Source organism: Acomys minous (assembly GCF_964271855.1).
Source record: "Acomys minous genome assembly, chromosome: 11".
Lineage (NCBI taxonomy): Eukaryota > Metazoa > Chordata > Mammalia > Rodentia > Muridae > Acomys > Acomys minous.
The window spans coordinates 44,939,767-44,963,740 of NC_140492.1; the positions used below are offsets into that span (position 1 = coordinate 44,939,767).

Below are 23,974 nucleotides of genomic sequence, written 5' to 3' on the forward strand. Positions count from 1 at the left end.
GTACTAAGACACAAGGTTGTGATTGGCTCAACACACAAACATCAATAGCTCTGATTGTTGCAAAAAGGCAAGAGTGTGATTGGCTCAAAAAAATGGCGGCTCTTGTTTCAAACAAAAGGTTGATTGGCTGAACGGTCCCTCCCCTCTCCCTTACCCTCCCCCTCCCTCCATGCTGGGATTAAAGGCGTGGACCACAACACTGGGCAGGAGGTGAATTCTTTTTGTTGTTGTTGTTTTTTGAGACAGGGTCTCTCTGTGTAGCCTTGCCTGTCCTGGACTCACTTTGTAGACCAGGCCCGCCTTGAACTCACAGCGATCTGCCTGCCTCTGCATCTCGAGTGCTGGGATTAAAGGCGTGCACCACCATTCTTAAATCTTTTCATTTGAGTGATTGCCCTCACGTATTTGCCTTTTCCTCTATCCTCGACTTTGATGGAAACAAGCAAAAGAAATGTATTCTACTATTTTGTTTTCAGACTCCATTGAATCATACAGAGAAGCTAAGTTCAAGGTCCCAGGCCCTAAGGAAGCTGGGGACTTCCCAGTAGTTGAACAGTTCTTGTAAGGAGACAGTTGTCTGAGTCCAGCCATCTCAGGCACGACTTGTAAGGAGACAATTGTCTGAGTCCAGTCATTTCCAGGGCAATGTCTTCATCTCGCTGGCAGGGTCAAACAAATTCATGTTCCTGGACCCGGGGAGCTATTCCAATCCTGATTGATGGAAACTCTCTTGTTCAAACTCTTATGTCAAAATATGATTGGACAATGCTACAACCCGCCTCAACCCCCCTCGCTGTCTGGTTTCATCCTTTAAATAAGCAAACATCACTTCAGCGTCTCAATTCAGTTCTCAAGTCTACTCTGCAGCTTTTATCAATCCTTAGCGGCTTGACTACAATACATTTTTTGTCAACAGCATTGACTCGGTGTTTGAATTATGTTGGATTTAAGTGGACCCCACAACAGACTTGGGTTTTGTTTATTTGTTTGTTTTTTTCGAGACAGGGTTCCTTTTGTAGCTTTCGCTGTCCTGGACTTGCTTTGTAGACCAGGCTGGCCTTGAACTCACAGAGATTCGCCTACCTCTGCCTCTGCCTCTGGAGTCCTGGGATCCAAGGTGTGCACCACCACGCCCGGCTTAGACTCACTCTGAACTTACTGTGTAGCAGAGGCAGGGAGAGACTTTCAACTTCTGCCTCTCACCTTTCTGGTGCTGGGATCACAGGTGAGTGCCACCACATGCAGTTCATGCCACGCAAGGGATCCAATCCAAGGCCTCAGGATTAGTAGGTGTGGACTCCAACCCCTGGACTATTTCTCTCTTACCCTGACCTGTTGATGTTGAGTTCCATCCTCTTTACTCTGTGTGCGCTTTGCCCACAAGCACCCCAGCCTCATAGTGCCTAGAGGTCAGGGCCCAGTGGCTGTCATTCAATCTTTCTGGTAGTTTTAGGCTTCTGGCTTCTAGTAATTAAGTGCCATAGGCTGGTTGTATTATTTCAGGGTCCGTTATCCCCTAACTGATATTACAGCTGAATGCTGCCACTGCCTCACTGGCCATCAGAGAAGATACTCAAGTGTGCTGTGCTCCTTTCCAGCACATTCCTCATAGGCCTTCTCAGCACCTCATCCTATGAGACTGTGTAAAGAAAGGACATCCCTTCAACGATGTGGCCCCACAGGCCATCTCCTCCCAGCACTTGGGAGGCAAAGGCAGGAAGATCTCTGTGAGTTCGAGGCCAGCCTAGTCTACAAAAGTGAGTCCAGGACAGCTAAGGCTACACAGAGAAACCCTGACTCTTTCGGAAAAACCAAAAAAAGAAAAAAGCCATCTCCATCCCTCCAGGCCTATTTTCCTCACTCTTGTTATTCCTTCCTCTCTCATTTGCCTTTACAAGCTGAGTATTGCTACTCGGTCCACATTGTCACTCTTTCTGGCTCAGAATCATTTGCTCTACTGGGGCTTGTTCTCCTCATGTGAGTTCCTGGGTGCAGGTCCTTTAGAGTATCTTTTTCCTCTTTTGTCATCCCAGAAGAGGTATTCAGGACCTCATCCTGGAACATGTGTGTATGTACGTGCATGTTCAAAGGGTGGGTGAGTCAGTGTCCTTAAGTCACCTAAACTGGTCTTGAATGCAGTAAAACCAAACAAATCTTGTTTTTGTTGTTGCTCTTTTTTTCTTTTTCTTTTATTTATTTATTTATTTATTTATTTTTGGTTTTTCAAGACAGCGCCTCTCTGTGTTAGCCTTGGCTGTCCTGGACTCACTTTGTAGACCAGGCTGGCCTCGAACTCACAGCGATCCGCCTGCCTCTGCCTCCCGAGTGCTGGGATTAATGGCATGCTCCACTACACCCGACTTTAAGAACGTTTTTCATTTGTAACAATTTGGTGGTGGTGGTGGTGGGGGGCGGCCGGTTATTTGAAACAATGTCTCTCTGCATTGCCTTGGGTGTCCTGGACTTGCTTTGTAACAATTGTTTTTTGGTTTGGTTTGTTTTGTGAGACAATGTTTCTCTGCATTGCCGTGGCTGTTCTGTTCTAGACTCCCTCTACAGACCAGCCTGGCCTCCCAGATCCACCTGCCTCCCAGAGTGCTGCCATTACTGGCGTGAATCACTGAGCCTGGAGATAACAACTCTTATCTTTTGGTGTCTTTCTTTCTCTTTCTTTCTTTTAGAAGGGGAGTGGGAGGGAGGGAGCATTTGTACTTATTTTCAGAGCTGGGAAATGAACCAGCATTTACTGAGCGTCCATTTGTGGATTAGACCTCTGTTCTAGGAGGCTGTTAGACTCTAGGAGTAAAGTACCGGACAGCGTTTCAGGAGAAGTAGCAAGTGGAAGCTGCAGGCAGGGTCATTAGGACTTCTCCCTGACTGCAGACCTTATCTCAAACCAGACTATGACCTAAGACCTCATTATAAAACATTTCATCTTTACATTCAGAAGAGGAAGTCAAATGATGACCTGAGACAGTATAAATAAGGCAAGAGGTAGCTGGGCTTTAATCCCAGCACTGGAGAGGGAGGCAGAGGCAGGCCGATCGCTGTGAGTTCCAGGCCAGCCTGGTCTATAAAGCTAGTCCAGGACAGCTAAGGCTACACAGAGAAACCCTGCCTTGAAAACCAAAAACAAGTCAGAAGTACCAACTGCAAGTTCAGGCTCACGGGAACAGCTTGAAAAAATAAAAAGTGCAAAGTGTCGGTGCACTTGGGTTCCAGGCATTCGTTGAGACTGTAGTCCCTGTCATTAGGTTTGCGCAATCAACACTGTTCTCCACTGAGCCATCTCTAAGGCCTGTCATTTGAAAGAGCTTGATCTGATAGGGAAGAAGGCATTCCAGGAAAGAGAAGAGGCGCTATCTACAGTGAAAGGATTTGGGCTGAGTATAAAATGGAAGGAAGGTTGCTGGAGGGGATGTCAGAGATAAGGGAGGCAGAAGGTAGGAAGGGCAAGTTTGAGTCATCTCATGAACGCTGGCACTTCCTCAGAATAAGCTGCAGACAAGTCATGACCCGACTTCATTTCCAGGGCCTCTTTTCATGCATTCATTTGAGTATTTTCCTAAGTTAAAAAGAAAAAGTCTGCTTGTCGTGCGTGGTGGTGTACGCGTTTAATGCCAGCACTAGGGAGGCAGAGGCAGGAGGATTACTGAGTTCAAGGCCAGCCTGGTCTACAAAGCGAGTTCAGGACAGCAGGGATACACAGAGACCCTGTTTTGGGAACTCCCTCCCCCCCCCAAAAAAAATTCTGCTGGACAAGGTAGAGAACACTTTTAATTCCATAACTGAGGAGGCAGAGGTAAGTGGATATCTGCTTCTTTGAGACAAGGTTTCTCTGTGTAATAATAGCTCTGACTGTCCTGGTACTCAGAAATTCACTTACCTCTGCCTCCTGAGAGCTGCAATTAAGGCATGCTCCACCACTCCCAGCTGGCTCCCCCTTTCTGAGGACTAGAGGAGGGGATAGGGAGGAAGCTAAAATCGGGATGTAATAGTAAGCGAGTACTAATATCAAAAGAATGTCAGAAACAGAAGAGGGGAAGCTACTAGGCTTGCCTAGTGTTTATCCTGACTACAGGTATAATCAGGGCTGACTGGCCCTTCAGGGTTAGAGTCGCATTAAATCTTTTCTGACAAATAAATTATCAGTAATAACTTCATGTCCCACTGTATCTAGTACTGTGGCTGCATGTTTAAAGTGACTTGGGGGCCGTACTGGGGACAGACTGAAATGTACCCTAATGCTCTGCTTTACTTTAGGCCTTTCCATTGAGACAATCTCACCATACTGACCTCTTGGTTTCATATACTGTGTAGCCCAGGGAGACCCCGAACACATGAGAAGTCCTAGTTCACATTCCAGTTCTGATGAGGAAGCTCTACCTGACAAAATCGGGTAGTTTCTTGGCATAACCTTGGGTATTTTATTGAATTATTAAAAAAAAAAAAAAATCACACCCTGTCCACCATTCCCTACTCTCCTGAGCGCATTCATGGGCTCCTTGTCAGGAAGGACACAGGATTTCTTCACGAAGACTCACTTTTCACCAACAATGAATGGTTTGGCAAGTCCTCTGCCCTACTCTTGGAACTTTCTGTGTGCGCGCCACGAGGTCCACTGTGATCTACACGCAGGCATGCCACACATACAGAAACCATCTTAACTTACTCCGTCAGGGGAGCCAAGCAACAAGCAAGTCCCTTGTATGTTCAACATCTTTTAGAATTAACAGCGCATGCCTGGCACAAGTGGGACTGAAGGTGGTGATGGTATGTTCGCTCCCATCACACCCCGGAGCTCTTCCTGCCTTGGGATGGCGCCCTCACCCTGCCTCCCTCTGCTCCAAGCATTGGTCCCAACGCCTTTTCAAACATTATGTCTAGAGACGGGCAGGACGAATTCAGCGGAAAAGTAACCAGTCAAACAGTAAAGGATCAAAATCAAAAGCCACAAAGCAAACTTGGTGTATTATTTTTGCAACAACAACAGAAAACAAACCCCAAACTAAACACTAACATAATACCACCGAGGGACGAGGGCACGGCAGGCTCCAGGGAAGTCTTTACAGCTGACTGCTGAACTGGCTAGGACCCTGCTGTGCAGGGGACAGGACAAGGAACTGTTTATCTGGAAGATGTCGCATTCCTGCCCCAGGAGCTGCTTGCAGCAAAACAGGCAGGACACTTTCTTATCTTCACACAAGAGCAGGAGGCCACTCCCAGGATTCAGGCAGAGCTCTTTTTGGGTTTTGGCGGACTCACTGGCTTTTTTTTTTTTCTAAGCTGCTTGTGCTCAAACCAACAATGTCCCAATTTCTGGGTGAGATTTCCAGTCTCAGTGTCGGCTGCAGTTCGGTAGACCACACCAGAGTGGGGGGGGGGTGATGCCAGTAGCTGGCGCAAACCTAAGAGATCTTCCCTTTATCCTTGAAGGCTCTTAGTTAAGACCTTGTTCCTAGAAAACAAATTTATTCGTGGATTCATTCGTTTATTCATGTCCTCTTTCCCTCTCTCTCCCCCCTCCCCCCTGAGCCTGCCCCCAGGCCCTGACAGGGTCTCAGATAAATCAGGCTTGTCCCAAAAACTCCTAAATCCTCCCAGTCTACAGATCTCTAGTAGATTACAAGTGTGCCACCCACCCAGTTAAGAGGAGTCACCAAAATCTCAACCTTTAAAATAGACACGCTGTAGCTGGGTGGAGGTGGCACAAGCCTGTAATCCCAGCATTTAGGGAGGCTGAGGCAGGAAGATCTTCCGTGAATTGGTTCAGTGCCTCCACCCTACAGGTCCTGGGACTCCAATTCAGGCCATAAGGCTTGGCTGTGGTTACCTTTATGAACTGAGCCATCCCCTAGCACAAGAGACCAAGCCTAGCCACACAACACAGATCAAAAGGCTGTTAGCTAGGCTTAATGGCAAGGGGGTGGCAGAGGCAGGCAGATCTACATAGCAAAGGCCAGCCCTGCAAACACATCCCCATGGAATTTACTTATATGAGCAAAGTAACACTGAAACCCAGATCTTCAAAATTGCTCTTTCCCCCAGGAAAAGTCAAGTCAAGTGCCCACAGTCCGGGTTGCGGACACAGCACTCACCTATGAACACACTTGGGGCACAGCATGTTGTCTTCCAGATGTGGGGGTGGAAAAGTGCAGGCCGGAAGCAGGAAGAGAGCAATCACTTTTCCTTTCTTATCGGGTACCCACGCTTGCCCGGCATGGAACTGCAGCCGAGCCCAACCACGTGTGTCTGAAGAAAAACTTCTCCCGTGAACTACACACCACATTTCCCCTGTGGAAGCAAAGAGATTTTACATGATCACAGTGCAGCCACACGCTCAGGCACAAGAGTGATCACAGTTTCAGCTCAGACTCAACGCCACCCTGAAACACCAGCCCTGAGAAGACTGGGAATCCAGCCTTTTTCTCAACCCACCTTGTTTCCTGCCACAAAAGCATGCAAGAGACCTTCAGGCTTTAGGGCTGTACATGCAGCACCATGGTACAGTATTTGCTTAGCCTGCAGGAGTCTGACTCCAGCACATCACATGTACACCAAAAAAAAAAAAAACAAAACAAAAAAAACTGCCAGAAGGTGGTGGTGGTGTTTGCCTTTAATCCCAGCACTAAGGAGGCACAGGTACTCTGTGAGTTGGAGGCCAGCCTGGTCTACAGAACTTAGCTCCAGGACAAAGTTACAGAGAATCCTGTCTCCAAAAACTAGACACAAGCTGGGCGTGGTGGCGCACATGCAGAATCCCAGCATTCAGGAAGCCAGACACAGGCAGGATCTGAGTTCGAGGCCAGCCTGCCTCATGAAACAGGCTTTCACTATGTAACTACAGTAGTCCTAGAAGTTAAGAGATCTACCTACTTCGGTCTCCCTTGGGTGACCCGTGAGAGCAAGTGCTCTCAATCCCTGAGCCGACTGTCTTTCCAGCCTTAGAATCAGACTGTATTGCCCACTGCATCACGCTAGGCATGGTTTTCCTTCATTGCGTTTTTTAAACTACTTTTTTCCTTTTCAAGACAGGGTTTCTCTGTTTAGGCTTGGCTGTCCTGTCCTCATTTCGTTGACTAGGCTAGCCTCAAACTCAAACCCGCCTGGCCTCTGCCCTGCCCCACAATGTGCCAGGACTAAAGGCGTGCACCACCACACTGGGCTATTTTTTTTATATGAGCTCTCTATTATTCTTTTGAAAGTCTCCTGTAGCCCAGGTTGTGACCTCAAACTTCAATCCTCGTACTCAGACCCTGGGATCATAGGCTTATGACAAGTTTGATTGTCTTATAATATTTTTGTAACAAGGAACTGGAAATTGTTAAATGTCACCAGCTTAACAGACGCCAAGAGATTTCTAGTCCCAATCCCAGAGAGTTATTTTTCCAGCCTGTGCTTGAAATTCTTTAATCAAAGGGGAAGAAATGACACCAAGCACATTGCGCTTTGCTTGGCGTGTAATTTGAAGTAATTCTCACAGGGTGACTCCTGGATTAATAACCTCATTATACATATTGCTTAGGTAGCTGATGGGAATGCAAGGCAAAAGGAGGCATGCCCGGGCTATTCTTTACAATCTTTATCTCTGGGCTGGAGAGATAGCTCAGAGGTTAAAAGCACTGGCTGCTCTTCCAAAGGTCCTGAGTTCAATTCCCAGCAACCACATGGTGGCTTACAATCATCTATAATGAGATTTGGTGCCCTCTTCTGGTGTATAGGAGTACAAGCAGGCAAAAACACTGTAAGTGGATCTTTGGTTTACAAAATCAAGTCCAGGACAGGTAAGGACACAGAGAATAACAAAAGACGGGGACTGTAGTGCACACCTGTAATCCCAACACTAGAGAGGCAGAGGCCAACGGATCTCTGTGAGTTTGATGCCAGGCTGGCATACAAAGAGAGTTCCAGGACATCTAGGGCTATTATTACAGAGAAACCCTGTCCTGAAAAACTAAAAACCAAATTCTCAACAAATATAAGGTCTCAGGTCCTACTACTCATGATGGGACTCAGAAATAATAGGATGGGTGAGATCCAAAAGTCACCACCAGTGCTTGTGACAGACTCTAAACTTGGACTTACCATAGGTGTCTGGTGTTTCGCTGGACTGCGCGGCCTCGACCCGCTTAGCGTTGGCGGCAATTCTGGCCCAAGACGCCAGTGCTGCCTCAGAGGCAGACGAGGCCACAACAGTGGTGCTGACTTCCTCAAAGAGGACGGGCGGATCAGTCAGGGCAGGTACCTGTTCGTCGGGTACAGGGACTACTTCAAAGGGAACTGTCTCCTGAGAATACAGCTCTCCCGCCTCCTCCATCTTTATCCTCACCCCAGATCTCTTTATTCTGGCCTCTTTTGGAGAGTCAGGAACATTCTTCAATTCGGGCTAGAATATTATAGACAATGGGAAATATGAAGAGCTGACAGCTCAGTGGGTAAGACCACTCACTGTGAAAAGGCTTGAATTCGAATCTCCATAACCCATATATAAAGCTCTATGAAGTGGCTCACATCTGTAATTTCATTCTAATGTTCCTACAAGCGGGGTGAGAGGTGGAACCAGAGACCAGCGTGGGTGCATATAGACTCAAAAAAAAAAAAAAAAAAAAAAAAAAAAAAAAAAAAAAAAAGAGGGGTTAGGGACTGGGGTACAGCTCAGTGGTAGGCATGCATTAAAACCCTAGATTCACTTTCCAGCACCAAAATTGAAAAGGACTTTACTTAAGTTTTATTACTTCATGATCTCTTTAAATTAGGGATAGTGGGGGCCAAGACAATTCCTCAATTTACTTTCTGACAAGGAAAGAGCTTTTTGGAAAAACCAAACTTTTCCTTCTAACAGCGTCTCTTAAAATACAAGCTTTAACCCCAGCACTTGGGAGGGAGGCAGAGGCAGGCAGATCTGTCTGGTATAGGACAGCCAAGGGTACAGAGAAACCCTGTCTAGAAAAACCAAACCAAACCAAACCAAGCCACACCACAAGGTTACATGGTTGGCATTGCATGCTTTACAATCCGACCTTGAGTTTGAAGCCACTTGCTTTCACACACTGACTGCCAGGCTAGCGTGGGCTAATACTAAATAGTCTCAATAAATGAATAGTTACCATTTGCTTTGGGAAAGCCCTTGCAAGGAGTCGTTTATAAACCTGTAATTTCTAAGACAAACAACAACAACAGAAAAGAATTGTTAGTGAAAGTTGGGTTTCAACCCGCCCGCTCGCTCAGCAAGAGGCCCCCACTGGGCCCCACCTGGCCTTTGCTGCTCAGCTTCAACTCTTGGCACCATGCCCGCAAAACATCTCGGTGAATCTGGTTCACTGGGGGCAGGTGTTCAGGAAAAGGAGGAACTGGTACCTTCCTTGGAGTGGGACCCGGAGTCTTAGCGTCTTTTGCTTCCTCCTTTGGTTTACAAGCTGAGAGACAAAAGGAACACAGTCAGGGAGAAACTTTGCACAGCTGTATAGAATTTGAGCCACATGATCACTTTTGGTTCTTTATGTATGGGGGCAATCCCCTGATGTTAGAGGTGCATTTCATGACCCATTAAAGATCAAGTAAAGACCCAATAAAGACTCCAGGCAACAGACCTCAAAGCCTGGAGGTTCAAATCCCACTGTTCTTTGCTAGGCATAAACAATGTGCTCCTCTGAGGATCTCCCAGCAAAGAATACAGTTGGGCCTGGGCATGGTGGCTCACGCCTTTAATGCCAGCACTTGAGAGGCGGAGGCAGAGGCAGGCAGATAACTATGAGTTCGAGGCCAGCCTGATCTACAAAGTAAGCCCAAGACAGTCAAGGCTGCACAGAGAAACCCTGTCTCAAAAAACAAAAACAAAACAGAACACACACAAAAAAAACAAAACAAAAACTACTACTCTATCCCAGGAAATTGACTAATGCCTTAGACCTAAGTTTATCAATACTCAGTATTGCCTGGTCCTTAAGAAAAGGCCCGCCCCAGTCACAGCAACACATCAGCCTCTCGCTGTGCTTCACAGTTACAATTCTCAATTCTGTAAGATTCCTAGAACACATCAAGGACAGACAGATGGTAAGCATCATTAGAGTGCATGCAGACAGACCACCAGCAACCCCTCCCCCGAGGTTCATCCTCAGTTTTAGAAAGAGTGCAATGGGTCCTCAGACATTGCCTATTTATTCCCAAGCAAAGTGGCTATCTGAGCCACGTCATGGGAGCCTGGTGGTGGAGAATTAGCTTCAGCAGTTGCTGGGAAGCCCCTCCATTGCATGTTTTTAAAAATATCATTTTTTCATTAATTCATTCATATTACATTCTATTGTTATCCTATCCCTTGTATCCTCCCATTCCTCCCTCCCTCCCATTTTCCCCCTACTCCCCTCCCCTATGACTGTGACTGAGGGGGGACCTCCTCCCCCTGTAGATGCTCATAGGGTATCAAGTCTCTTCTTGGTAGCCCGCTATCTTTCCTCTGATGGCCACCAATGGACAGGACAGTCTCCACAGTTGAGTGGAGAGTGGGGACTGACTTTCATACAAACTTGGGTGCTCCACTGTATTTTTAAAACTCAGCTGGACCCCAGAGGAAGTACAGAGCTAGGCAAAAAGCAGAATTTCCCTCATCCCTTTTCCACACTTAAGGGAAACTTCTTACGTGTCTTAGAGGAAGATGGGAACCAAGCATTTACAGACTCTTACCTTTGTCTTTCACTGACTTTTGTTTTTTTCCTGTGGCCGGAGTCTTTGCGGAAGATGTGCTTGGCTGACTGGAGTTCTGGGATTCCGCTTCCCTGGCCTCTTCTGTGCTGCTCTGCTGTGCGCAGGAGTGCGTTAGACAGCTATCTGGTGCCCTGAGCCTGCACACCCACCTACTTGCTCTATCTAAGGTCTCCGAGTGGTCACTGCACATGACCGCCGGGTCATCATTTGAATAAGCAATGTCAGCCCTTAGGTCTAGGCCCATCCAAGGAATCTGTGGCCCGATCAATGTACCTCCCACAGCCGACTCCCAGACATGGCCCAGGCTGCGGGGACACTTCCACTCACAGCCTAGTGAGTGACACATTAGCCTCACTTCAGTTTTACTTCAATTCCTACACCTTACTCCCTTCCAAATCTCAATTCTTTTGCTGAAATCTCTTTCCAGCCAAGTCTACCACATACCACTTCCATTTGCTAATTATGAGGTTCGGGTCAATTAATTTCATCTTACTTATTTAAACTGCACATGAAGCAGGGTGTGGCGGCACACGCCTTTAATCCCAGCCCTTGGGAGGCAGAGGCAGGTGGATTGGTTCTGAGTTCCAAGGCTAGCCTGGTCTACAAAAAAAGTTGAGTCCAGGATGGCCAGGACTATTACACAGGGAAATCCTGTCTCAAAAAAACAAAAAATAAAATAAGCTCCAGAAGAGTGGAGCCTCCCTTTCATTGTTGGTGCTCAATCATAAATTGGTTTAATTAAATCCCTAAGCCTGGTGCAGTGTGACCCACACCTTTAGTCTCAGCGCTGAAGAAGGGCAGAGACAGTCCAGGTTACACAGAGAAAACCTGTCTTGAAAACTGAAAAAAAAACAACAACAACAACAATAACAAAAAACCCTTAAATACAGAAAAACAGAATATCGGACCCCTTTAGCAGACACCAGACTAAACACACTCCTTACCTTCACTTACTCTTCATAGAACTTCTCAAGCAGTATTATTTTGGACAGGGAGGACCAAAAGTTGAAAGTTCATTAAAGCTGGGTGGTGGGGGCACATACCTTTAATCCCAGCATTGAGGAAGAAGAGGCATTTGTATACTTGAGTTCAAGACTAGCCTGGTCTACAGAGGGAGTCAGAGCTAACACAGAGAAACCCTTTATCAAATACAAACAAAAACCCCAACAAACCAAAACAAAACCTCACTAAATAATAAAAAGATGCCAGGTCAGCTTGCTCCCAAACCTAGGTCCTTTAGCATTTGCATGTTACTATACATGTCAGTATTTTTACTTCCCAGTCGACACTAGGTTCACATTGACATTCAAGATTAACAACTGCACAACCTTTAAAGTATTTACTTTTGGACCTCAGAAAATTTCAACCCAAGAAAGCTGGAAATGGTGGGTTCTTAAGGAGGAGACCTGCGCGGAGCCTAGAGCCTCACACTGCCTTTAAAAACAAGTTAAAGTGCAGCCGGGCGTGGTGGCTCACGCCTTTAATCCCAACACTCGGGAGGCAGAGGCAGGTGGATAGCTGTGAGTTCGAGGCCGGCCTGGTCTACAAAGTTGTCTAGGTCAGCCAAGGCTACTACTACACAGAGAAACCCTGTCTAAAAAAACCAAACCTCCCCCACCAAAAACAAACAAAAAACCAACCCAAAAACAACAACAAAAACAAAAGTTAAAGTTCAACAAATTATAATGTCCGTTCTTTTCTCCTCAAAGCAAAGGCCGGCTGTGCTCAGAAACGAGGCTTGAGATCCCATTTAGAAAGCTGACCCACAAGAACAACTCTCACCTTTTGTCCAGCGGTCTCCATCTTCAGATTAGATAAAACCGCCGAAAAGAAATTTCTTCCACCTTCCAAACGACCCTCGGCCTCATCCAGTTTAAAAAAACTCCTCCCACTTCCGGTTGTCCAGGCGGGCCTCTTCCATTCTCCTCCCCTCCTGATCCCGCCCCCAACAAGTCGCGTTGCTAAAATCTGGTTTGTGTCTCATTAAATCACCCCGGTCTGTGGTTAAATTATTAGCCTTTTTCCTCTCTGAACTGCTGACTTCCCCACCCCAGAGACAGGGCTTCTCTGTGTAGCCTTGGCTGTCCTGGACTCACTTTGTAAACCGGGCTAGCCTGAATTCAGAGATCGGCCTGCCTCTGCTTCCGGAAGCCTGCACCACCACGCCCGTCTGGCTGGCTTTTTTTTTTCCTTCCCCTTTTTTTAAAGGCAGGGTTTTACTGTCTTGCTGCTTGCAGTCTCAGCCTCGGAAAAACTGCAATCTAGAGGTGCGAGCCGCCACACCCTGTTCCCTGCAACAGTAGGGCGTGGTGGCACACGCCTTTAATCCTGGCATTCGAGAGTCAGAAGCAGGCTTGATCTCACTGAGCTCCTGGTCTGCCTGGTCTACACAGTGAGACCTTGTCTCAAAGTAAAAAGAAGGAGGGAGAGAAAACTGTATTGCTGTGGGAAAGTAAAGTTCCTAGAGGATTCTGGACCAGCTGTGGGAGCAGAATGCAAATTTTTTCCCAAATGGAATTAGAGCCCTCGACTTGAATGAAAACAATCCATTTCTTGTTCCCTTGTGAATTCCCTTCCTATAAACCACAGGGGGGTTGTTTTGTTTTAGGGTTCTGGGGCTCAAGCCATGAGCACTGTTTCTGCATACTAATCAATTCCCTGCTGAGCTACAACTGCAACCCATAAAAAATTACAATTTCGTAACTCCTCCCCATGAAACCTTCCTTTCTTTCACTCTTGTGATGAGGTCCCAGCTGGCCAGGAGCTAAAAGATCTTCCTGTCTCTGCCAGAGGCCTGGGATTAAAGGCACACCTGGCCAGGGCTGGAATTTCTGCTCTTCTTGTCCCAGTCTCTCCAAGGGCTAGAACTCAGGCCACAGCTATAGTTTGCTTGCTTGCTTCCTGTCTTTTTTAGTTTTTTGAGACAGGGTTTCTCTGTGTTATCTTGGCTGTCCTGGACTCACTTTGTAAACCACCATGGCCGGCTAAAACCAAAGCTTTCTATCTGCCAACTGTTAAGAGGTTTTTTTTCTTTTTCTTTTTGTTGAGCCTGGGTTTCTGTGTCATAGAGCTGGCTGTCCTGGATTCACTGTGGTAGATCAGCCTGGCCTTGAACTCATAGATCTGCCTACCTCAGCCTCTTTATTAAAAGTGTGCACTACCACACCTGGATTTTTGTTTGTTTTGGGGACAGGTTTTCTCTGTGTAGCTCTACAGCCCTAGACCAGACTAGACTGAACTCTCAGAGGTCTACCTGCCTCTGGCTCCCTCCCAAGTGCTGGGATTTGGCCTGTACCAAAAGCATGTATCATTCGGACTCCCCCCCCCCCCAAAAAAAAAGTTTTTAAAGGCACTTGGGAGGCAGAGGCAGGTGGATCGCTGTAAGTTCGAGGCCAGCCTGGTCTACAAAGCTAGTCTAGCACAGCCAAGGCTATACAGAGAAACCCTGTCTCAAAAACAAACAAAGTTTTTAAAGTCAAGCCTGGCATGGTTGCCCATGCCTTTAATCCCAGCACTTGGGAAGCAGAGGCCATCGGATCTCTGAGTTGGAGGCCAGCCTCAAACAAGACAAAAAACAACAGGGCAGTTGTATATATGGACTCAGATGTTGTTTCAGGATCCATGAGACCTGCTAAAGATCAAGCTGGCCAAATCTCAGCACCAATGGGGGTGGGGTGATCAAAAAAATCCCACCTCACCTGTGGGACAGTTGGCTACTAGTTATTAACAGTTTCTCTGTGTAGCAGCCCTAGCTATCCTGGACTCACTTTGTAGTCTAGGCTGGCCTCGAACTCAGAGATCTGCCCGCCTTTGCTTCCCTGAGTGCTGGGATTACAGGTGTGGGCCACTGTGCCTGGCTTGGCCACTGACTATTGCTGGGAGTGGGAGTGGGAGAGTGAGTTTTCTTCAAGTATGCAGCCTGAGAGGAAAGGCACATACCAGTAGGTATCCGTGCCCACAGACACACCCTAGCAATCCTGAGTGGATTCAGAAGAGTTAAAAAACCAAACAAAAGAACACATGGAGTTGGGAAGGAACAGTGGTGTTGGTGGAAACACTAAGGGAAGACGGCAGACGGAAGGACGGACGGACTCAGGGTGAGGGTGGGCCAAACATTAGCATCTCAACTACAAGAAAGAAAAAGTACTCTGGTGCCTCAGATTTGACCATGTCCCCTGGAGGGGGAGACCTGGTGGCACTCAGAGGAAGGACAGCAGGTTACCAAGAAGAGACTTGATACCCTATGAGCATATACAGGGGGAGGAAGTCCCCCTCAGGAACAGTCATAGGGGAGGGGAATAAAGGGAAAATGGGAGGGAGGGAAGAATGGGAGGATACTTGAGATGTAACAAGAATAAAAATTAAAAAAGAAAAAGTAGACATGGGTCTGTGGATGGGCAGGTAAAATGGTGGCTTTGGTGGTTGTAGCCTGTCATCTGACACCATAGGAGGACTCTTCTTAGTACTAGTCAGGGTTTTCTAGAGTCAAGAAACTTATGGAATGGAAAAATCACACACCCCCCCCCCATTATTGGAATGATTTATAGACTGCAGTCCAACTAAGCCAACAACGAGCAGCTGTGAAAAAAAAGTCCAAGAATCTTTTCAATTACTTACTCAGTCTTAAGAGCCTGGGCTTCTCAGTTGTCTTCTGTATAAGCTGGAATCCCAAAGAAGTAGGCTCCAACCGATGTGCTGGCACAGTGAGTGCAAGCAGGCAAGGAACAAAGAGCCCTTTCCTTCTTCCACGGTCCTTATATAGGCTGCCAGCAGAAGGTATGGCCCAGATTAAGGGCGTGCCTCAAGAATCTGGATTAAAATTGTGTGTTGACTGGATCAAAAACCTGTGTCTCCCTGCCTCAAGATCCAGATGTCAGTTGTGCCCTCCAGTTCATTCCAGATGTAGTCAAGTTGACAGCCAAGAAGAACTATTACACCATCCCCTCTGCAAAACAGGGTAACAGGGACGTTAAGAGCATGAGGTGAGAAAATAGCATGATACGCTGAGAAAACAGCATCCTAATGGGGCATGCTGATAAAGCCAGTGTGTGGAAAGCTGATACAGCCAGTTTTAGAAATTGAGACCAGCTCCAACTACATGTCTAGACCGTGCCTCAAAAACAGGGTCTGATGACCAGGTGTGGTGGCACACGCCTTTATTCCCAGCATTCAGGAGGTAGAGGCAGGTAGATCTCTGTGAGTGAGAGGCCAGCCTGGTCTACAAAGTCCAGGAAAGCCAAGGCTACACAGAGAAACCCTGTCTTCAAAACCAAAACCAAAAAATGGTCTAGAGAGATGGCTCAGCGGTTAAGAGCACTGACTGCTCTTCCAGAGGTCATGAGTTCAGTTCCCAGCAACCACATGGTGGCTCAAAACCATCTATACTGGAATCTGATGCCCTCTTCTGGCATGTAGGCATATAGGCATTAAAAAAAATACATATATAAATAAAATCAAAGAACAATGACAACAAAAGTCCAAACCAAACCAAATAACAAAAAACAAACAAACAAACAAACAAGCAAAAGAATCCAACAACTAAAAACCAACAACAGCAGGTGACCACAAAAAACCACCAGTGTCTCTCATAGCAGAATAAATTGAAATAATCTCAGATTTAGGTGCTTCTAATAGTGTTAAAGAGGAAATACACATTTGAGACACGTGGAGAATTTCTACTAAGATTTCTTTAGATCTTTGCTGCTATTTTGTTTGTTGCATAGGTCTCTTTATGAGCCTTGAACTTGATATGTAGATCAGACTGGTCTTCAATTTGTAGCAACTCAAACTTATTCTGCCAAATTCTGGGAATACAGGTGTGTTTTTCTATGCCCACCTTATTATTTGTGTTTATTGGTTTAGAGACAAGGGTTTGTTTGTTGGTTTCGGTTTTTCAAGACAGGGTTTCTCTGGGTAGCTTTGACTGTCCTGGAACTCCATCTACAGACCAGGCTACGTTTGAACTCATAGAGATCCAACTGCCACCTGCCTCCACGCCCCAATTGCTGGGATTAAAGGTGTGCACCGCCACAGCCCATGGAGGCAAGGGTTCTTTTTGTTTTTTAAGACAGGGTTTCTCTGTGTAGCCTTGGCTGTCCTGGACTTGCTTTGTAGACCAGGCTGGCCTTGAACTCACAGTCATCTCCCTGCCTCTGCCTCTCAAGTGCTGGGATTAAAGGAGTGTACTGCCATAGCCCAGCGAGACAAGGGTTCTTTATAGTTTAGGATGCTAATCATTAAATTGCTGTGTAGAAGAGGCTGGCTGTGAACTCCTTATTCTCTTTCCATTTTTTAAAAATTTAATTAATTTTTCTTGTATGTGCTTTGGTGTTTTGCCTATACGTATGTTTGTGTGAGGGCATTAGATTTCCTGGAATAGAGTTACAGACAGTTGTGAGCTGCCATGTGGTTGTCGGGAGTTGAACCGGGGTCCTCTGGAAGAGCTGTCACTGCTCTTAATCACTTAGCTACATCTCCACCCCAATTCCTTATCTTTGTGCTTAAATCTCCTAAGCGTGAACACAACCATGACAGCTTATTTTTCCTTTATTATTATCCTTTCTTTTCTTACTTTTTTGGAGATAGAATATTACTGGTTGTTGAGGCCAGTCTCAAACTCAGAGCTCCTAAACTCTCTCGGGCTCAAGCACTTCTCCCTTCAGATTTGAAAGTGCTGGAACCACACATACATGTCTCCAAGCCCAAGTCTTTGGAAAAGGTGTTTTTTTGTTGATTAATTTTGGTTGTTGTTCTTATTCAGGCTTCCCTTTCTTAAAGAGACACAGAACTGCCAGAGCTCTGACAGGACCTCCAACTAATGCAATGCAGCTGAGGAGCTGGAATTAAGCTCCATCTACCATGTGAGGTATCAGCCCCCATTAGGGTGCGTGTCTACATCTTATATTTGGATTTTTACAAATCAAGTCTTCAGGCCAGGCGTGGTGGTGCATGCCTTTAATCCCAGCACTCAGGAGGCAGAGGCAGGAGGATCAATGTGAGTTCCAGGCCAGCCTGGTCTACAAAGTGAGTCCAGGACAGCCAAGGCTACACAGAGAAACCCTATCTTGAAAAAAAGAAAGAAAGAAATCAAGTCTTCTTTTCTTTTTTTCTTTTTCTCTTCCAGACAGGGTTTCTCTGTGTAGCCTTGGCTGTCCTGAACTTGCTTTGTAGACCAGGCTGGCCTCTGGGATTAAAAGCATGTGCCACCATGAGCTATGAAATCAGGTTTTCTTTTTTAAAGGTTTATTTATTTATTATGTATACAGTGTTTCACCTGAACACTAGAAGAGGGCACCAGATCTCAGTATAGATAGCTGTGAGCCACCATGTGGTTGCTGGGAATTGAACTCAGGACCTTTGGAAGAGTAGACAGTGCTCTTAACCTCTGAGCCATCTCTCCAGCCCCTCCTCTCCTTTTTAAAGATTTACTAATTTATTATTATGTGTACAGTGCTCTGCCTGCATGTACACCTGCAGGCCAGAAGAGGGCATCAAATCACATTATAGATGTTTGTGAGCCACCGTGTGGTTGCTGGAATTGAACTCAGGACAACTGGAGGAACAGTCAGTGCCCTTAGCCTCTGAGCCATCTCTCCAGCCCCGAAATCAGGTTTTCAATGCTGAGCATTTAGCTATTAGTGTCTATGCCAGCTGGTCTACACCTCTAGCTATTTGTGTGACTTTTTTTTTTTTTTTGGACAGAGTTTCTCTGTGTAGCCTTGGCTGATGTGTGACTTTAATGGAGATGCATAAGGAGGCCAGATCTGATAGCTTGGGCCTCCTATGGTGCTGAAGAGGCTGATGCAGGAGGACCAACCTGTTTACAGCCAGCTGAGCAACTTAGGGAGACTGTATCACAAATGTAAAAATTAAGAAAGGGCTGAGAAGCCAGGTGCAGTGGCATGTCTGTCATCCCAGCACTAGGGAGGCAGAGGCAGGAGGGAGGGAGAAAGGGCTGAGAAGCCAGGTATGCGGACCATTTCCTGTAACATCTTGGTGTTCGGAGAGATATTCACAGTGATCCTCTGTTGATACAGGAAGTTCAAAATGGCTGAGGCGATAGCTAAGTGGTAGAGCACTCTCTTAGCGTGCTTGAGGTCTTTGCTCAATACCTTTCTACTGTTACCAGAAAGAAAAAGAGAGGACCAGAGAGGTGGCTCTTCCGGTAAAAGTGCTTTTTATAATCTGAGTTTGATCCTAGGGACCTACATGGTGGAAGAAGAGATTAATTTTCCATAGCCGTCTTCTCACTTCAACATGTAAGCCACGACATGGACAGACATGCAGACAGACAGACAGACAGACAGATAAATTTAAAATAAGAGGGAAGGGCTTCGGGGTCTCACCTAACAGGACTCTACTGTCTCTGGTGCTTGCAATGGAGCTCAGCCCTGGAATGTGTCACCACGCCTCCCACCTAGCTGCTCCCTTGGCTGTGCTCCCTGAGCTGTGGTTCTCTTTCCTCAACCTCTTAATTGATTGCCCTCTGGGGGACTCACTCTATACCCCTCCTGCTTTCGCTTTCTGGCCCTGTGAAGTGCTAAGTGCCAAAGAAATTGAGTATCCTCAGGCCATCATTAGCACGTCCAAGATTTCTATAAACCATTGAAAAGATAACACCTTGTGGTTAACACATTATAAAGAGGAATTAAGTGGACCAATTAGAAAACAATTGTCCCTTGTGGGAGAGCGGAAGCTGATTCAACTGAATTATGCCACAGGGCTCTGCAAGTGGCCCTCACAAAGAACAGAGACTACACTTGAGAGGCAGAGGTAGGCAGATCACTGGGAGGCAGAGGTAGGCAAATCACTGGGAGTTCAAGGCCAGCCTGGTCTACAAAGTGAGTCTAGGACAGCCAAGGCTACACAGAGAAATCCTGTCTTGAAAAACAAAGAAATAAAAACAAAACAAAAAGAACAGAGATTAGGAGACTAGGCAACTTTCTTGAGGGAGCCCTGTGTGTTCTCTCCCTGGCTGAAAAGCAAGCGCGCATGTGCGCATGCATGTGGTAATGTGGTATATATGTGTACCAAGCAACTTACTTTTTGGTTTGGTTTGGTCTTTTGGTTTTTTGAGACAGGGTTTCACTGTATAGCCCTGGCTGCCTGGACTCACTTTGCAGGCCAGGCTGGCCTCGAACTCAGGAAGATCTGCTTGCCTCTACTGAGTGCTGGGACTAAAAATGTGGGCCACCACGCCTGGCTACCAAGCAATTTATACACACTTATAGTTACACAACTAAATTACTTGGGATAGACATAGTCATTTTGTTTGCAGGTCTTTTTTTTTTTTTTTTTTTTTCTTTTTCTTTTTCCTATTACTTTGTTTTGTGGGTTTTTTTTTTTTTCATAGTTTGTTGAAGTAGTTGTTATTTTAGAGACTCCCATAGTTGTAAAGTTTTGCTATATGCTAAGGCTGGTCTTGAACTTGAACTTGAGCTCACCCTGCCTCTGTGTCTGAGGCGCTTAGAATGACAGGGTCTGTCACTAGACTGGGGTCTTCATCCAGTCTTGGCTCTTCCCAATCTTTCCTGCAAATAGTGTTCTCAGAGGACATATGTCTAAAGAGAGTGATGCCCCTAGGAGTCCCATTGGTTCCAAAACGGCTAATGGCTAAGAGAACAGGAAAAAACAAAAACAAAGCCAAAACACACCAAATGAATCATTTCACATAGATAACCATCCTAGAATGCTGGAGGATTTGAATAACAATGGCTCCATAGGCTCCTGTATTCGAATGCTTGGTCTCCAGTTGGTAGAATCGTTTGGAGAGGATTAAGAAGTGTGGCTTTTTTGGAAGGAATATATGAGCTGGGGGGGGGCAGGGTGAAGGGAGATGGGGGGGGTTCTTTGACGTTTCAAAAGCCCACACAAAGTCTAATCATATCTCCTTCTCTCTCTCTCTCTCTCTCTCTCTCTCTCTCTCTCTCTCTCTCTCTTCTCTCTGCCTTGAGATGTGAGCTCTCAAAGATGGCTCCAGCTCCATGTCTGCCCACCTGCTGCCATGCTCCCCACCATGATGGTCACAGACTCACCCTCCGAAAACATAAGCCTCCCCCCCCAAAAAACTCTGTCTTCCAGAAGTTTCTTTGGTCATGAGATCTTTTCACAGCAATAGAAAAGTAGCTAAAACAGAGTGGTTTTTTTTTTAAAAACTAGGGTAGTTTGCCAGATATCAAGACTCAAACCTGTAACTGTAACTCTTGGGAGGCTGAATAAGACGCCTTCCACAAGCTTCAGCAACCTTGTGCTATAAAACATGGGGGCCTGGGAGATGGCTCAGCAGCTAAGAGCACTTGCTGCTCTTCCAGAGGACTCAGGTAGGTTCCCAGCACCCATGCCAGGCAACTGCCTTAACTCCAGCTTCCCCTTCTGGCCTCTGCATGCACACTTATTCTACCACATACATAGAAATGAAAATGAGAATAAATCTTTTTTTTTTTTTTTTTTTTTTTTGGTTTTTCAAGACAGGGTTTCTCTGTGTAGCCTTGGCTGTCCTGGACCTGCTTTGTAGACCAGGCTGGCCTCGAACTCACAGTGATCCACCTGCCTCTGCCTCCCGAGTGCTGGGATTATAGGCATGCGCCACCACGCCCGGCTATAAATCTTAAAAAATAAATATAGATTAATGACAGTGGCCTAATTTAATTCTGTAGTTTGTTTGCATTTTTTTTTTTCTTTCAGAAAACCCTTTTGTTAACTTTCATTCACTTTCTTCCGGCTTTCAGTTTTACTCAGATCTGAAAGAAGGTGACTTTTTATGATATGAATTACCTTCCTCCTGAGATAGAAGCATCCCCATGGGGAAACAAACTCAGATGAGAATGATTGCTAATAACTGTGGCTTCAGAGAAGAGGCAGGTAATCATACTTTGCATTCATACTAGCTTGCCTTCCATCTGAGCACCTGAAAGGGAAACCAAATGTAGCTGATGTTGTGCTATAGTTAAATTACAGTCTGTGTGATTTTCCTTATTCCTGAGTGTGATACTGAGTTGAAACATCTCTAGATTGCAGTGTGTATTGATTTCTAGCATGGGCCTTTCTTTTCTCTTATTTTCTACCCCTCCAACATCAGTGCATCGATGAACCTCTGGCTGTCCTGGGTTTGAAGTGTTTGCCATCCTTGGAGAAAAACATCATGATCAGGGATGGAGTGATATTTTTCTCAGCGGCTCTCCGAGGTGATGGTGGCATAGGGGGTTCTGTGCATTCCTGGAAGCTATTTAATCATAGTGAGAAGACATATTCCAGGAAAGCATCAGAAAGCTGGCCTGACTATGCTACTGAAGTATGGCTTTGCAGAACATGCAGTAGTGTGCATGGAAATGATTTCTGCTAGAGCTCTGGATTATAAGGTGATGGTTGTCTTGTACATAGAGAGAAGTCTAGAAATCTTGGAAAATACATTGATATTGATACTCTACTTAGTTCTGTTTTTTGGGCAGAAGGGGGCTCACCATGTATCCCTGGCCGGCTTAAAACTCACTGTGTGGACCAAGCTGGCCTCAGACTTTAAGGAAGGGTTCTGCTTGTCTCTGCCTCCCAAGTGCTACAGTTAAAGGCATGAGCCATCTAGCCAGGCCCTCTTTAAAAAATATTTGTTATTATTCTGGTGTGTGTGGAGGGGTGGGGTGGTATACATACCACAGTACACATATGACGGTCATAGGATGACTTTATTGAGTGTGTTCTCTTTATGTGTGTTTCAGGGATGGAACTCAAGGTGGTAGGATTCACAGATGAGGTACCCCTTCGTCTTCTGACCCTGTTTACATATTTTCTCTAGTAATATTGTGACCTTGTTGGGTTTGTTTATTTGGTTTGTTTGTTGTTGTTGTTTTTTAAAGACAGGGTTTCTTTGTGTAGCTCTGGCTGTCCTGGGACTCTCACTCTGTAGACGAGGCTGGCCTTGAAATCAGAGATCCATCTGCCTCTGTCTCCCAAGGGCTAGGATGAAAATCCTTTTAATCAAACCTGGAAGCATATTGTGGGCTTTTGTTGTTGTTGTTGTTGTTTGTTTGTTGGTTTTAAATTTTAAAATTGCTGTCTCATGGAATTACCCTATTAGAAATAAATAAATAACCAGGCGTAGTGGTGCACGCCTTTAATCCCGGTGCTCCGGAGGCAGAGGCAGGCAGATCGCTGTGAGTTCAAGGCCAGCCTGGCCTACAAAGCCAGTCTAGGACAGCCAATGCTACACAGGAAAACTCTGTCATAAAAAAAGTAAACAAACAAACAAACAAATAAATAAATAATGCCAGGTGTGGTTGGCACACACCTTTAATCCCAGCACTCTGGAGGCAGATGGAGGTGGATCTCTGTGAGTTCAAGGCTAGCCTGGTCTACAAAGCAAGTCTAGGACAACCAGGGCTGTTACACAGAAAAACCCTGTCCTAAAAAAACAATAATAGATAGATAGATAGATAGATAGATAGATAGATAGATAAAATAGTTATATAAGAATTGGGATATAGGTCAGTGACAAAGTATTTGCCTTGAACATGCAAGGGCCTAGATTTGACCCCAGCAGTGACAAAATCAATAAAAATCAAAATTATCTTCAAAGGAGACTATCCATACTTATTGTCTGAGTTACAGTATAAAGAGTAAAATCAACAATAACCCCTCAAACAAACAAACAAACAAACAAGCATAGGGAGGTGGTCAGCGGCAGTGCACACCTTTAATACCAGCACTTGGGGGCTAGAGAAATGACTCAGAGGTTAAGAGCACTGGCTGTTCTTCCAAAGATCCTGAGTTCAATTTCCAGCAACCACATGGTGGCTCATAACCATGTCTAGCCTGGCGTGGTGGCTCGCACCTTTAGTCCCAGTACTCAGGAGGCAGAAGCAGGTGGATTGCTGTGAGTTCAAGGCCAGTCTGGTCTACAGAGTGAGTCCAGGACAGCCAAGTCTACATAGAGATATCCTGTCTCGAAAAACCAAAACCAAACCAACCAAACAAAAATAACCATCACCAATGAGATCTGGTGACTTCTGGCATGCAGACACATATGCAGGCAGAATACTTACTGTACAAATAATAAATAAATAAAAACTTTTTAAAAAATGCCAGCATTTGGGAGGCAGAGGCAGGCGGATCTCAAGGCCAGCCTGGTTTACAGAGTGAGTTCCAGGGCAGTCTAGGCTACAAAGAGAAACCCTGTCTGGACTGCTGAGCCCCACCCCGACCAACCCGCCTCAAAAAAAAAAAAAAAAGAAAAGAAAAAAAGAAAAAGCAGGCTGGAGAGATGGTTCAGAGGTTAAGAGCA

The 23,974-nt window shown here is 45.8% G+C and overlaps 1 protein-coding gene across 4 annotated transcripts; it reads right to left on the reverse strand.

The window, feature by feature from the left end:
* Nucleotides 1–4,938: 4,938 nt before the first annotated feature.
* On the reverse strand, nt 4,939–14,242 carry DPPA4 (developmental pluripotency associated 4). 4 transcript variants are annotated; one of them, XM_084802253.1, is made up of 7 exons: nt 12,484–14,240; nt 10,681–10,792; nt 9,358–9,416; nt 9,108–9,158; nt 8,086–8,386; nt 6,099–6,294; nt 4,939–5,458 (listed from the first exon to the last, which is right to left on the reverse strand). In XM_084802253.1, the coding sequence occupies exons 1-7, from the start codon at nt 12,502–12,504 to the stop codon at nt 5,425–5,427; spliced, it is 774 nt and encodes a 257-aa protein (XP_084658379.1). In that variant the 5' UTR covers nt 12,505–14,240; the 3' UTR covers nt 4,939–5,424. The 4 variants fall into 4 exon arrangements, with proteins under 4 accessions (XP_084658379.1, XP_084658377.1, XP_084658380.1 ...); XM_084802251.1 differs by having other exon boundaries at nt 9,253–9,416; nt 12,484–14,125; XM_084802254.1 differs by lacking the exon at nt 9,108–9,158 and having other exon boundaries at nt 12,484–14,242.
* Between the last annotated feature and the right edge of the window lie 9,732 nt (nt 14,243–23,974).

What these genes read in the sequence shown, in the direction of transcription:
- DPPA4 (XM_084802251.1), bottom strand. Translation starts at nt 12,504, where the DNA reads ATGGAGACCGCTGGACAAAAG. An exon ending in CGAAACACCAGACACCTATG is followed by an intron (nt 6,295 to 8,085) that starts GTAAGTCCAAGT and finishes TTGCTTCCACAG; the next exon opens with GGGAAATGTGGTGTGTAGTT. An exon ending in TGCCCCAAGTGTGTTCATAG is followed by an intron (nt 5,459 to 6,098) that starts GTGAGTGCTGTG and finishes TTTGTTTTCTAG; the next exon opens with GAACAAGGTCTTAACTAAGA.